Source organism: Microplitis mediator, chromosome 2, assembly GCF_029852145.1.
Source record: "Microplitis mediator isolate UGA2020A chromosome 2, iyMicMedi2.1, whole genome shotgun sequence".
Classification (NCBI taxonomy): domain Eukaryota; kingdom Metazoa; phylum Arthropoda; class Insecta; order Hymenoptera; family Braconidae; genus Microplitis; species Microplitis mediator.
Window position 1 is genome coordinate 7,554,164 of NC_079970.1, and position 15,275 is coordinate 7,569,438.

At 29.1% G+C, this 15,275-nt stretch overlaps 1 protein-coding gene and 1 long non-coding RNA gene across 3 annotated transcripts; one reads left to right on the top strand and one right to left on the bottom strand.

The window, feature by feature from the left end:
* Window positions 1-2,446: 2,446 nt before the first annotated feature.
* LOC130663358 (uncharacterized) lies at window positions 2,447-4,357 on the bottom strand. The gene is made up of 3 exons (XR_008989180.1): window positions 3,528-4,357; window positions 3,022-3,397; window positions 2,447-2,938 (listed from the first exon to the last, which is right to left on the bottom strand). It is a non-coding gene; the product is annotated as an uncharacterized LOC130663358 (long non-coding RNA).
* A 4,224-nt stretch (window positions 4,358-8,581) lies between these two features.
* Window positions 8,582-13,083, top strand: LOC130663012 (pancreatic lipase-related protein 2-like). 2 transcript variants are annotated; one of them, XR_008989139.1, is made up of 10 exons: window positions 8,582-9,299; window positions 9,815-9,969; window positions 10,036-10,155; window positions 10,241-10,393; window positions 10,458-10,686; window positions 10,756-11,115; window positions 11,191-11,317; window positions 11,391-11,603; window positions 11,708-12,624; window positions 12,693-13,083. XR_008989139.1 is itself a non-coding variant. In XM_057462031.1 (9 exons), exons 1-9 carry the CDS (start codon window positions 8,663-8,665, stop codon window positions 11,814-11,816), a joined length of 2,103 nt encoding a protein of 700 aa, XP_057318014.1. In that variant the 5' UTR covers window positions 8,582-8,662; the 3' UTR covers window positions 11,817-13,083. The 2 variants fall into 2 exon arrangements, 1 of the variants encoding a protein (XP_057318014.1); XM_057462031.1 differs by having other exon boundaries at window positions 11,708-13,083.
* Window positions 13,084-15,275: the final 2,192 nt, after the last annotated feature.

The window sequence follows — 15,275 nt, forward strand, 5'->3', positions numbered from 1 at the left end:
CTAGTGAACAGCAAACAGTCACTATTTACACTATTTTCAATTTAAGAGAGTACTATTTCTTATTCAGACTATTTTCAGAATTGTTTTCAATAATTATAAGTCTGGTTTTGGCTGCCTCTAGATCAAAATCAGACTTTTTTCTCCAAATATTTTGCCTTCTTTTGGTTTTATCCAGTCCAAAATTAGACTTGCTGTCTATCATTGTCAGTCTGTTTTTGATAGTCTTTAGATTAAAAACAATTCAAAATTTTCATAAAAATCTCAAGACGGATCAACTAGTTAAAATACAGACCAATTAGTCCAAATGCAGTCTAGTTATACTAAAGTAAGATCAAATTTTTTGACCCCGCTAATTAGCACTCCGCTAATTTTTTACAATGTATATTTATTATTATTCGAAAATTATCAATCTTAGAAAAATGTGATAATTTATAAGTAAATATAAATGTCATTTATTTAAAATACAATAAATTTTTTACATTTAAAACTAAATAGCTCATAAGAAAAAAAAATTGCATACTTTCATTGTTAAATGAAAATCATAAGTAATCATTGAAAACCTACAATTTGCAATGACATTAAAACTTTTCATTTTTACTCTTAAGCTTCAATATGGGACGCATGTCGCATTTCATTTATACTTAGTACAAACAATCTATTATCATAAGTTCATAATAGATATGGTATAGATTATTATTATAGCGCCTATAACAAAAAAAAATCAGCTCTCTAATTATTTATCCAGTAGATTGTCTTATAGCTATCAAAATATTTATAAAAATTTATTATGCGAATAAATTTTCTTACCTCCAATAAATTACGTAATGTTGTATCGCTTACTAAATATAGTTTGATCTAACAATTTTATCAATTCAAAATCCTTGCCAAATAAATACCAAAAGAGAACTAAGTAAAGGATTTCCTAAATTCTCTTTTGATGGACCTCCTTCATACTCTTTTATTAAAAATTACATATTAAATTTTTAACGAATATTTAATATATCGAAAATACACCTAAATTATAAGTATACTGAGAAAAAAATTTTCTTCCGACAACTAAATTTTAGTTATGACAACAAAATGATTTGATTGCCCACTGCCAATCATATATTTGGTTGTTTTAACTAAATATTTTATAATCCACCAAGAAAACAAATTATTGGAAACTATATAATATTTAGTAAAGATAATTACGCGTTCAGTAGCAAGCATAAAATCAAATTGATTACCTGTAGAGCTTACAAAGTAGTCATCATTAAATATATGAGTGATCCTTAGAGGATGAGTTATTAATAGGGCCGATAAGTTTGCCCTGCTAAAAGATGCGCGAAATTTGCAAGACTCTGATTGGCTGTTCAATTTTTTTTTAAATTTAATTCTATGAGTTAATATCATCTGTCGCAGCTAAATTCAATATGATCGAACTGTCACAGTAAATAACCTTATGTTCGAATTTCGTTAAAAAACCACGAGGCAGTGACCTCGAAATTAAAAATTATGAGGAAAACTCTAAAAGCACCGTGACAATTTTGATGGATGAAAAAATATAGGAACTTAGATAAGATTGAGGAAGCTACAACATAAATAAAAGGAAAAATACTGGATTAAAAAAAAAGAAATTAATGAATATCGAAATCTGGTAAAAATTGTAAATTTAAGTTTAGCGAAATAAAAATTAAAGAAAAATTCTGACTTCTTTCGTCAAGATTACAATACCATCGCATTCAACAGAAACAAAGGCATAGCATATACTGCAAATTGAATTTCCTTCAAAAAAGCATTGATGTTTTTTTTCTCTCTGAGTCCTCTAAAAAAAGTTACAGGACTTTTTTAGTGAGCAAATAAAATATCCATAACAAAAAACCAAAGTATTTTTATCAAGTCGATGAAACAATTTTTTCCAGGAAGCAATGCCATGGCTTTTATAGGAAATAAATTATTAATAATAATTAAATATTATTTTTAAATGACAGGATATTTATGTAACAATTTAATAAATGCATATTTAGAATAATAATTGATTTCCATGACATATAAATGCTTATAATAATTCTGAAATAAGTTTCTTACCAGGAACACTTCAAGTGGTGGGCGCGATCTAGTGGCGAGCACCGAACTACTCCCGCTGCTGCTGCCTAGCACCATAACTTCCTCTTAACTATATTTATCTTTTCTCCAAAAAAATTTTTCTCTTAGTTTAAGTCTTGATGCAAGCCAACAGCAGCAGGAGTAGTTCAGTGCTCGCCACTAGATCGCGCCCACAACTTGTGGTGTCCCTGGTAAGAAACTTATTGCAGAGTTTTTATATTCCCAACTTGAAGCATTTATGGAACGGGTCTACCTCTGTTATTTATCAGAGTGACTACCCGAGACGAAAAATTCAAGTCTCTTGGAGTCTCTGAATGAGAGACTTATTGTAGTCTCTGGGAGTCTCTGTGTTGGCAACCACAGAGACTCGTAGAGACTCGATCTCTACGAATCTCTCAGGAAGAGACTTCCGAAGACTGTTTTAAAGTAATAGAAGTCTCCGAATCAGAGACTCTGCGAGACTGTTTCAGAATCTCCGAATGAGAGACTCGGCGAGACTGTTTTAGAATCTCCGAATGAGAGACTCGGCGAGACTGTTTTAGAATCTCTTAATGAGAGACTCTGCGAGACTGTTTTAAAGTCTCTGAATGAGAGACTGAGGATCAACTCTTAAAATATTTTTATACAAATAATTAAAAATACAATATAGTTTTATATTAATAGTTTTTATTATTAAATATTACATTTAAAATTAATTTAAATTTTCTTATACAGGAGTATAATGCATTATTATTTTACTCATTACTTACACTACTATTTGCTTTTTCAATAGATACTTTCTGATAATGTATAGTCTTTAAAAATTTTAAAACATGTTCCATACACATGATAGCCTATGCAGTAATTAATGCTAAAATAAATAAATGTATGAAAAATTAAAATGAAAATAAACAATAATAAATTATTGTTATAGAAATGAATGCAAATACTTACTTACAGGCAATGATGAACAAAGTTCGCACGTGGTACTAATACTATTATCGGAAACTGAAATATAACATGATTTACTGATTTCATCGATTTCTGATGTTTTATTGTCATCTCGAATTGTATCGGCTACTATCTCATCGTCATCTGTGTAATTATCTTTATCTTCGCAATTTTTTTCAAGTAAACTCGATAAAAGTTCTTCATTATAATATTTCTCAGTTTGCTTACAAGCTTTTTGAGATAATAGTTTGAATTTACTAAAACTTTTTTTCTCTGCAATATTTTTGTTGAATTGTTTTTTTTTCGAGTTTCTTGTTGCTTTATCAATGATGTTCCCATCTTTCCCCAACATTTATTTTTTCTAATTCTTCTTTAGACCCTATGAATATGAACAGAGATTTCATTAAATAGATAGAGAAAATAGAGAAAAAAAAAAATTTTTTTAATCTTTACGAAGTTGTGAAAATTATTTTGTTATATTACAAGTTTTACTATTTTTAATAACTTACTGATGTATCGGAGAATCTTCGTTTGAGACTTCGATTTTCCCCATTTCACTATAGTACAATATCCCCTACTTCTGCTGTAACGTCTGGGCTCGATGGAATGCAAATGTCTTTTTCGTTAATAACAGACTTTTGCAAGGTTTTAATCCAAAAAACTAAAACGAACATTTTTTTAACACTGTGAAACACAACACGATATCCACTGATATTTCAAGCAAACTATCCGATTCGAAGGTTCAGTTCGGAATGAATCTTTAAAATATTATTTTCTGGACACAAACCTACAAATTTACACCAACCTACGAAAATATTGTACGTGTAAAAATATTACTGCCTAATGTAGTACCAATTTTATTATATGTACATACACTATTGTTCGTAGATAAACGTACCCTACTTATAAAATTTTTGTTACTGTTTGGTCTTGTTGAAGAGATAAATTTTAAAGCTGTTGGGAAATTCCCAGTTTTTAGTCTCTGTAAGTCTCGTGTTGGGAGACTAAATGTTTGCTGGGAAATTTTACAGTCTCTAGTCTCTCCAAGTCTCGTGTTGAAAGACTACATGTTTGCTTAAAAAATTTTACAGTCTGTAAGTTGTCTCTTTAAGTCTCGTGTTGGGAGACTTAATGTTTGCTGGGAAATTTTATAGTCTGAGTCTTTCATAGTCTCTGAATGAGAGACTCTGGGAGACTCAAAGAGACCATGTGAAACACGATTGTCTGCTGGTCTTTAAAATGGAGACTCAGAGAGACTCAGGAAGATTCAGAGAGACTCAGCAAGACTCAGCGAGCCTTCTAGAGACTCTCAGAGACTCAGAGAGACTTGAATTTTTCGTCTCGGGTATAGTCTTTTTTGATGGAAATATATCTTGTATTACGTTAAGACATTAATGTTTTCTTGAATATTTATTCTCGATATATACAAACATAAAAAGTTCATTTTAGGTAAAAAAAAAAAATTTTTTTTACTTTATTATACTTATAGATATATTATTTTATTAACCTCGAACAAATATATATTTATTCTACACGGAAAGAAAATTATGGCAGCGGTTCCCATAATTTTGTGAAATTTTTTCCTATACCATCATAGGAATTACGACCATAAATTATGGGAGCGGTTCCTATAATTATAGGAATGTTTCCCATAATTATAGGAATAGTTCCTATAGTTATGGGAATGATACCCATAACACTATAGGAATGGTTCCTATAATTTATAGGAATACTTTCTATAATATTATGGGAATCATTCCTATAATTTATAGGAATGGTTCCTATAATTTATAGGAACCATTCCCATAAATTATAGGAACCATACCCATAATATTATGGGAATGGTTCCTATAATAGTATGGGAACTATTCCCATAATATTATGGGAATGATTCCCATAATGCAATTGGAATGGTTCCTATACCATTATGGGAATCATTCCTATAATATTATGGGAATAGTTCCCATACTATTATAGGAACCATTCCTATAATATTATGGGAATGGTTCCCATATTATCATGAAAAAATTAATTTAAAGAAGTGCGACAATCACTTCTACAATACACAGAAATATTATTAAACATAAATACAAAAATTCAAACATTGAAAAAAAAAATCGTATTTGGCAAAAAAACATTAAAATTTTTAACAAGAATTTTTTGTCAGCACAAAACATTCAAGAAAATTCAAATTTTGGGAAATTTCTATACTATTGTGCAAAAAAAAAATTTTATGATATTATAGGGATGGTTCCCATAACTATAGTTCCCATAATATTATAGGAATAGTTCCTATACCAATATGGGAACCATTCCCATAATAGTATGGGAATGATTCCCATACCATTATGGGAACCATCCCTATAGTAGTATAGGTACTATTCCCATACCATTATGGGAACCATTCCCAAAATGCATAGCAAAACTTCCCATAATTTTCTTTCCGTGTAAATGAATATATTTTTCCATGTCTAAGTAATGTTTATTAGAGTTAATATAATGAAACTTTGCTTTAATATTATTTGGGTTTGTTGGCACTATTAAATAATTTAGTTGTCTATTAAATAAATATTTTCTTAACTTTACCAAATTATTTTATTATCATAGAGAGAAAATATTAATGTCAACCAAATAGAGTCTATTAAATCATTTGTTACAAATGACAAAATAGATTGTGTTGACGTAATAAAATGTAGTTGTCCCAAATAAATATAAGTTGAACAGAATTTAACAAAACCGATTCAATTGTCTGAAGAGAAATTTTTTCTCAGTGTATTGTTTGTGTGTAATATGAATACCCGTACGGAAAAAGTACATATCCGTATATATTTGGGCAAATCTGAATATATATGAGACATATATCCAATTTTGCCCGTATATATCCTGGATATATACTTTTTCCGTACGGGTATATTATTAGAATTATACTAAAAATAAAGTGAAATCATACTGAATACTAAGTATATTTAAAATATTTTTTCTGTATAAACGAATTCGCTAGGGTACTGATATAATGATGCTCTATTGAAGCCAAGTAAAGTCTGTACTCTGCAAATACAAACATGAATACTTTTTTTTTGGTTAGCGTCATCGGCCAATGCTTTTGAAAACGATTGCCAGACTTTTAATAAATTTATTTTTGATCAATGAAAATTTTTAAATTTATTTTTTGAGAACGAAAGAGAGTCAAAAGCGAATCATTGTCGATAATTTTCGATTCCGAGAACTAAAAACTATGGATAGAGATTTCAAAACAGCTTATAGAGCATCAAAAAACTTAAGAGAACCTAAAGAAAATTAAAAGTTCGACTCGGGTACATGTGTCCTTGAAATAGATACATATTTTAACAAGAAAATATAAATCTCGAAGAAGTTTCATTTGTAGTCTGATGTTGATAAATCAAAGAATAGCTCGACACTTTAAATTGTAAGGATCTTTTGTTATTTTAAATTGAGTGTGACTTAAAGTTGACTTTTGAAATAGGACAACAGGATAACGTTAGAAGTAACCAACAAAGATTCTAAAGTTATGATATTTGACACCTGTGGCTGTCCGTTTCCAATACCTAAGAAGAGATTAATATTTTGAAGTTATTTTGGTATTTTTGAACTGCTTGTCGGTCACAAACTTCATACATACAATTAAATAATTTTTTATAATTTTTCACTTACTGAGTTTTGAAATTGGGCAGCTACCGGGTAAATTTGAACCGATAATTTAAGAAAATTTTTCAACTTGATTCTCATAAATTTTTCAAGAAAAAATATTTTTCATGTGTCAATACAAATATTTTATTAAAATTACATTTTAGAGTTCTATAAAGGTTAGTGCCAATTAATTTAAGAATATTAATTAATGTAATTTTAATTCTAATTAGTTTGAAATCAAGCTGACTAATACTTCCTTCCCGGATAATAATTTCCCATTATAAAATTTCATTTCAGTTATTTTTTAGTATAAGTGTTTTTGTATGGGTTAATTTGGTCATGGGAAATTTTCTTGGGAAAAAGTGCCGGGGAACTCCTAATTTATCTTTTATATAGTCGAATAGTTTTGTAATGAATATACCTCGTTGAACATATCACTATATATAGTCGAACATATAAGTTAATTTGTATCAAAACTTATTAATGCAAGGTTACAGTTTTATTAATTATCTATCTTATCTTCTGTACTAAATGTAATTAGTAATTACATTTATTCAACTAAAGTTTTATATGGACTATAAATTATTTATTAATGACTTTTGTAAGATATCGATAAATCGATATTCACATCAATTAGTATTAACGTAAATTCGTTTTAATAGGCAAGTTAAGAGCAAAAATTTGTGTCAATATTCGATGTAACATACGAATTTTCTAAAATAACGGTGTAATTTTTTGTAAAATAAATGTGTGCAGTGTAAAATATATTTGAGTATATGCTCTGTAATGCGATAATTTGAAAAAAAAAATATATATATATTAAAAATTGTTTAAGTGAATTTTTTACTAAAAGAAAAGACACGAACTACAAACAATGATTTCAAATCCCGTTTTTAAAAATACACCAGTAGTTTATTTATCATTAGTTTTTATATCCTCACTTTTAGGATTAATATGGATTAATTTACATGAGCAAGAGTAAGTATATACTTGATTAAAATTTATATACCCGGAAAAAATTATGGGCCTGGATGAATAATTACTTTTCCGGTTCTAAATAGTGTTCAATTATGGGGCAGAAAAACCCAATTTCGAGTAATTTTTAAATAAAAAAGAGTAAAAAATAAAACAAAAGGAATCAGTTTTTATTTTTTTCGTATTTATTTTGTTTTTGGCCCAGGTTTATTCTAAATCTTATGTGGTAAATTCTATCAAAAAATTATCTCCGTGTAGTGATATAACTATAATTCTGTTTATTTATTATAATCTTAATTTTAATAATAAATTATTTTTTTAAATAATTTACTTGGTATATAAAGTGATGGGAATTGAAGTAAAACAAAAAAAATATGTTGAAAATTTAATTAACCGTCAAGTGAAGATAATTTCACTATCTTTTATTATTATGCTGGGTGCTACATTTTTATAATAAAAGTTAAGTAGTGGAAAAACTGTGAATTGCAAAAATTAAATATTGAACAGAAATCGCGTTACTAATTCTAAAAAGGCCTATTTTTTTGTACTTCTTTTCTGCTTTAGAGAACTTCCTAAAACCAAAAGGGCGTTTAATTAAATTATACTCCCTTTTGGCTTTCACTTTTTTTTTGTTTGTAATGTTATCTCTCAAATTAGTCTACTAAACGATCGGCAATAAAAAAAACGATACGCCCTTTTGGTTTTAGGAAGTTCCCTAAAGCCAAAGAAGTACAAAAATATAAGTCCTTTTGGAATTAGAAATGCGAAGAATTTTTTTTAAATTTTCATTTAATGTACTTATAAACGGATGTAATAGTAAATTAAACTACTATAAATAGAACATTCGAAAATTTAATAAAAGATAAAATTATATATTTAGGTATTAATGTTTGTTTCTTACAGAGAAAATACAAATACATATACAATAAATTATCAGGAAGTCATAAATAGTATTAACAGTACTATAATTAAAAATAGTAGCTTGTCGGTAAAACCGTGCAGAGCTTATGAAAGTTTTTCAATGAATATTGATACTCAAGATCAAAGTGGAGTATTGGAAAAAAATGACCCAGCTAATAGAACAAATAATACTGAAATAAAATCTAATAGTCCTCGAATTGATATTATTAGGCAGAAAAGGTCAATAGCATTGATAAATTCGAATAACAGTATAGTCGATAGTACATATAACGATAGTACTTTAAAAATCATTACGTCACCGAGTAAAACTTTTGATAATTACCAGTTTTTGAATTTTGACAACGAAAAATCTGCAATACTTAGTGGTAATATAAACAAATTGGATGATAGTATAAACAATAGCGATCAAGATCAAAGTAGTATCAGACTAAACGAAAGGATTGAGGATAAAAGTAGTAATAATGGCACAATTAACTCTGAAGATTTGATCAAAGACAATCAATCGGAAGCTTTATTGATCATTCCACCCCTGAACAATGACATCAACGATAAATTTGGGAGTAGTAATCAGACTCAAAACACTGAGCTCAGAATAAAATCAGCTACGAAAAATGCAACAAAAATCTTTACTAATAATAGAGTCAATGAAACAAATAATTTAAACATCACTACGACAATTACTGATGATATTAGAACTACTACTCCGAATAGTGATCAGATAGATGACGAAAATGAGGGTAATAATTATTTATACTTCCCAGATAGCAAAATGACGTCTTGATGAATTCTGAATGAATTCCTATTTATGATTTGGACGTCTCATCAACATCTTAAAGAAGTCTTTAAGAAGTTCTCAAGATGTCAAATGAGCCACCTAATAGCGAACTCAGTAAGACGTCTTTAAAAAGAGTTCTCAAAGAGTTCTTTTTTCTGACTTCGCAAATAAGACTTCAGTATGAATTTACCATGACGTCTTTAAGGAGCTCCTAATTTCGACTTCATAAAGAAGTTTAAAAAAGAATACATTTAGTCGTCACAAAACTGACGTCTTATTTATGGAGTCTTCAAGAACTCTCAATTAAAAGTTCTTAAAAATTAAATGACACCTTTAAGAAGTCATTATAAGACTTCTTGAGGACGTCTTCAAAAAGACGTCGTAAAGCAGTCATTCCGACTTGAATGCTGTCTGGGTTATTGGTTTTGTTGTTACATAATTTTTTCATTAATAATAATTCAATTTATTTTACCGCAGTTGAAAATGAAATGAGGTGTTATGGTGAATTGGGTTGTCTCGATATACCAAACAGTTGGTATCATTTAATTTATAGACCAATTAATGTGTTTTCAATGCCGCGAGATGTTATTAACACAAGTTTCAAACTTTATACAAATGATAATCCTTCCGAGGTAATTTATTAATCAATTTATTTACAAATTTACCCACAAATGATTTATTGAGTATAATATTTGTAGGGTCAACTTCTTGTTGCAAGCAAAAATAGTTCGTCAAAAGGTTCAAGTTTTGATCCAAAACGTAAAACGAAATTCATTATACATGGGTTCATGGACTCGTCACAGAATAACTGGATCAAGGTGAATTATAATTAAAATGCAAAATATGTAATGTTATTGATTATTCAATAAAAGTATGTTGCTTGTTACATAATCTACGTGATAGGACCTCAAAAATGAATTACTTCAACATGACGATTACAACATAATTATCGTTGATTGGGCTGGCGGCAGTTTATTACTACTACAATACTTTCAAGCAGTTGCGAATACTAGGCTAGTTGGTTTAGAAATAGCGCATCTTATTAGATATCTTAATGTAAGCCTTTGTTGTAATATGGAATTATTTTGGCGATATAACAGTTTAGTTTGAATTCTTCTAGGCAAATAATGGATTGAAAGTTGATGATGTCCATCTTATAGGCCACAGTCTTGGTGCTCATATCGCAGGATACGCTGGGGCAAAATTTCAAGGTCAAATTGGACGTATATCAGGGCTAGATCCTGCAAAGCCCGATTTTGAGTACATGCCGAGTCATGTACGTTTGGATCCTACTGATGCAAAGCTCGTTGATGTTATTCATACTGATAGCGGTAGTATTTTTGGAGCAGGTAAATTTTTCAATAGTTCTTATAATTTTTTAGTTTGTAAAATTGATCTCACAATAAACATTATTTTAGGAATAAATCATCCTTGTGGACACTTAGATTTCTATCCTAATAACGGTGATGAACAGCCAGGATGTTCAAGTTTACTTTTTTCGATCTGTGATCACATTCGAGCAATCGAACTTTTTACTGAAAGTATTAACTCAAAGTGTCAGTTTATTGCCTACGAATGTCATAGCTACGAAAAATATCTTGCTGGTGAATGTTTTCCTTCTGCAGGCAACAAAAGCAGTCTCGGTTATGGCATTATGGGATATCATGCAGATAAGAGTCCTGCGTTAGTACAGAGATTGTCAATGGGCCAACCTGCAATCGGCTCATTAATTGAATCCAAATTTTTCATTTCTACTGGTGACAAAGATCCTTATTGCCGTGAGTTATTTTTTCAAGTGAATGGAAAGTTTTACTCCATTCAAAAATGATAATATAATTTTTTGTCTTTTATAGGAAGGCATTACAGAATTACTATTACATTAGCAAAACCGGATGAAGCCACTGATAAGGTTCAAGGATTAATGAATCTCATATTCTATACAGATGATGGATTCACCCATAAAATGGATCTTACTCCAAAGTAATTAATTACATAGTTAATTTTTTAAAAATAAGATTACAATCAATATTCACTAAAAATTATTGTTTTAAAGTGGCAATAGAATAATGTTAGAGCACGGAGAAACAACAAAAATCGTAGCAGTACATCCAGAGGGCGATACAAATCTCCTGAAAAATATACGGAAAGTCGATCTTTTCTGGACGTATAAGAGCGATACCCCATTATTATATTGTTTTTTTTGCAACGATAAACTGTATGTTGATAATATTGTTGTTGATGACATCAAACTTCCATCAGATCGACGGTATACCAGTTATTTATTTTCGACAAAGTCATTGTTTTTTTTCTTCATTTACTAATCCAAGACTGTAAATTATTAATATTATTTTTTTTTTTGTAATTATACAGGAAAAGAGGAACAGACTTTTCGAGTAAATTCTGTTCAATTCAAAACCCTCATAAGTGGACTAAAATATTTAGTGGTACCAGTGCTACCTTTGTTGATAATTGTCATTAAGAAGGATACTCATGTATAAAATATAAATGAGGAAAGGTGCAAGTTATTTCCAACACCCTTGTCAGTAAAACTTATCCAACACCATTGTCAGTAAAACTTATTGCGAAAGAATATGACTGTGAATATTGAAATTTCAGGCACGTATGTTTCGAGCGAATATTTTGACTATTTTCAAAATCAAGCGATTGATCCACGTTATTTTTTTACTTTAAATTTAAACAAATTTAAAAATAAATTGATCCTTTTTTTAAATCTAGCAGTGACTCTATTATGCATCCATAAAAAATACAAACTATAAGCTCGATAAACAAATTTAAGTATCGAAAAGTTTTTTTGTTTTTTATTCAAAAAATATTTTCTCAAAAATTTACATTTCCTGATTTGAATGTCCAAAAGCTAATTTTATTAGTCAGAACTTCAACATTTTCACCGACTAAGCAATTTAAGTTTACGATTAGTTCGTCATATGGTATTGACGTACTCGAATACTCGAAGCGATATTTTTTCAATAAAATACCGTAACTGTATACATACGTCAGTTGCATCACAGCCTGTGACCTCCCCAGACTAAATTTGTCCTCGAAATATTTAAATATTTAACAAGAAAATATAAAAATGGAAGAAGTTATATTCTGAATAGCTTCGGGAATTCAAATAACAGATAAACACTTTTGATTGTAGAAATCCTTTGTTATTTTAAATTAAGCGTGACTCTAAGTTGACTTTTTGAATCAGGAAAACAGGACAATGTTAGAAGTAGCCAAGAAAATTTTGAAAGGTACATTATTTCGACATAGTAAAATGCCAGGTATAGTTTGAACCTTTAACGTTTTCGGTACCCATTTTTTCTCTATTGTATTTTTGGTAATTGTACAGGAAAAGAGAAACAGACTTCTCAAGTAAAGTCCGTTCAATTGAAGGCCCTCATAATTATACTAAAATAACGAGTGATTCTAGTGCTATCTTTGTCGATAATTGTCATTAAGAAGAATGCTCATAAACAAAATATAATGAAAGAAAGGTGCAAGTTATCTCCAATATTCGTTTTACTGTGAATAGAATTCATTATTCAACATTTTACATCCACATTATTCATTTTAATCCACGAAACCTATAAGATTTTGAAAATACTTAATTACCTAAATGATTTGTGTAAAAACATGACGTCCTGATATTTTATATTTCAATAAATTGCACTAAAATTTCTTACGCTTATGCGTTTGTGAGTAATATTTTGCCGTAACTCTATCAGCATGTATAAACAATACAAACAACAAATTCAATTATTGAACATTTTCCTTACATTCCAATAAAAGTATTTTCTCAACAATTTTTGTTTATTGATTTGAACGTCCAAAATTTTATTTTTTTTTAAGCCAGACCCTTAATATTGTTTAGATTAAGCAATTTAAGCTGACAGTAGGTTCGTCATGGTACTGATATATATTTGACTACACAAAGCGGTATTTTTTGTATAGTCAGTTCCATCGCGGCCAGTGGCTTTCCCAAACGAAACTTTCCCTTAGAATAGTAAAATATTTTAACAGGAAAATATAAAAATGGAAGAAGCTATATTTCAAAATGAATTAATAGATCGACACTTTCGATTGTAGAAATCCTTTGTTACTTTAAATTAAGTGTGACGCTAAGTTGACTTTTTGAATTAGGAAAACAGGACACTGTGAGAAGTAATCAAGAAAATTTCTAAAGTCACGACATTTGACACACCTGACTACTCGATTCCAAAACTTACTAACTCATCAATACAAACGTTTTCGTTTATTGATTTCAACGCCCAAAACCTTCTTTTTTTTTAAGCGAGAACTTTGATATTATTGTAGACGAAGCAATTTGAGCTGACAGTAAGTTTTCTTACATCTTACTTCTTAAATTTTCTTGGGGAAAAAAAGCCGGAGAACTTCTGATTTATCTTTTAAAAGGAATCGAACAGTTTTTGCAATCAACTATCTAGTCCGACATGTTAATAAATTATATAGGTTGATGTGTATCAAAATCTCATTAATGCAATATTACAGTTTCATTAATTATCTTTCTTATCTTCTATACTTAATGAAACTAATAATTACATTTATACAACTAGTGTTCTGTTAGGACAATCAAATTGTTTTTCAATGAATAAATGATGTCAATATCGATCTATCGATATTGACTTTAATTAGTATCAAAGTATATTCGGTTAAATAGTCAAGCCACGGGAGCTGTTTTGTTCTTAATTTTCGATGTAACACTAATTTCTTAAAATTACCGTGGGATTTTTTTAATCAAATAAACGTGCGTATAGTGTAAATAATTTTGACCAAATACTTTGGGATGTGACAATTTGAATAAAAAAAAAAACTATCTAACAAATTTTCAAAGTAAATTTTCTACTAAAAGAAAATATATGAACTGCATACAATGATTTCAAATTTCGTTTGTAAAATTATATCAGTAGTTTTTTTATCATTAATTTTTTTTTCTTCACTTTTGGGATATGTATGGATTTATTTGCATCAGCAAGAGTAAGTATATACTAGATTATAACAATAATTTACAGTGAAAAAAATCTGAGAAACGATTCACCCTGTGGACCAGCCTTGAAACTTCCCGATGTTTTCCAGCTCTTTGAGCTCGACAATATGATTGGTATTTTCGAGCTCAAAAAGTGACGTTTTGTAGACGAAACTTAATCTCCGAGAATTCGAGAAATTGGAAATTTTCAATAAGGATTGTTTTTTAAAGTTTTGCTCACGACTATGCTTGAAAATTAAATATTTTTCGACAGAAATTAATAAAAACGATCAAGATGTTCAAAAATAAGTAAATACCAATTATGTTTTAAATATTTTTTCTTTATGAATGAATTCGCTAGGGTATCGAAATAATGATGCTCTATTGAAGCCCAGTAAAATGAAATCTAAGGAGAATTTAGGAGAATCAAAAACATAATTTTAAAAACTTCAGAGAACCTAAAGAAAACTACAAGTTCGATTCAGGTACACGTGTCCTTGAAATAGATACATATTTTAACAAGAAAATATAAATCTCGAAGAAGTTTCATTCATAGCCTAATGTTAAAAAATCAAAGAATAGCTCGACACTTTAAATTATAAGGATCTTTTGTTATTTTAAATTTAGTGTGACTTAAAGTTGACTTTTGAAATAGGAGAACAGGATAACTTTAGAAGTAACCAAAAAAGATTTTCAAGTAACGATAATTGACACCTCTGGCTCTTATCTCCGATCTCAAAACCTAAGAAGAGATTAATATTTTAAAGTTGTTTTTGTATTTTTGAACTGTTACAAGTTCGGTAAATGGTCGGTTCTGTTTATCAGGTCTGTTTGACTTGACTACCACAGTAATTAGCAACTTTAAACGCAAGTATAATTAATCCACGATTTTTTTTTTTTTACTTTAAACTAAAATAAACTCAAAATTCGAATAATTACTTTTTTATA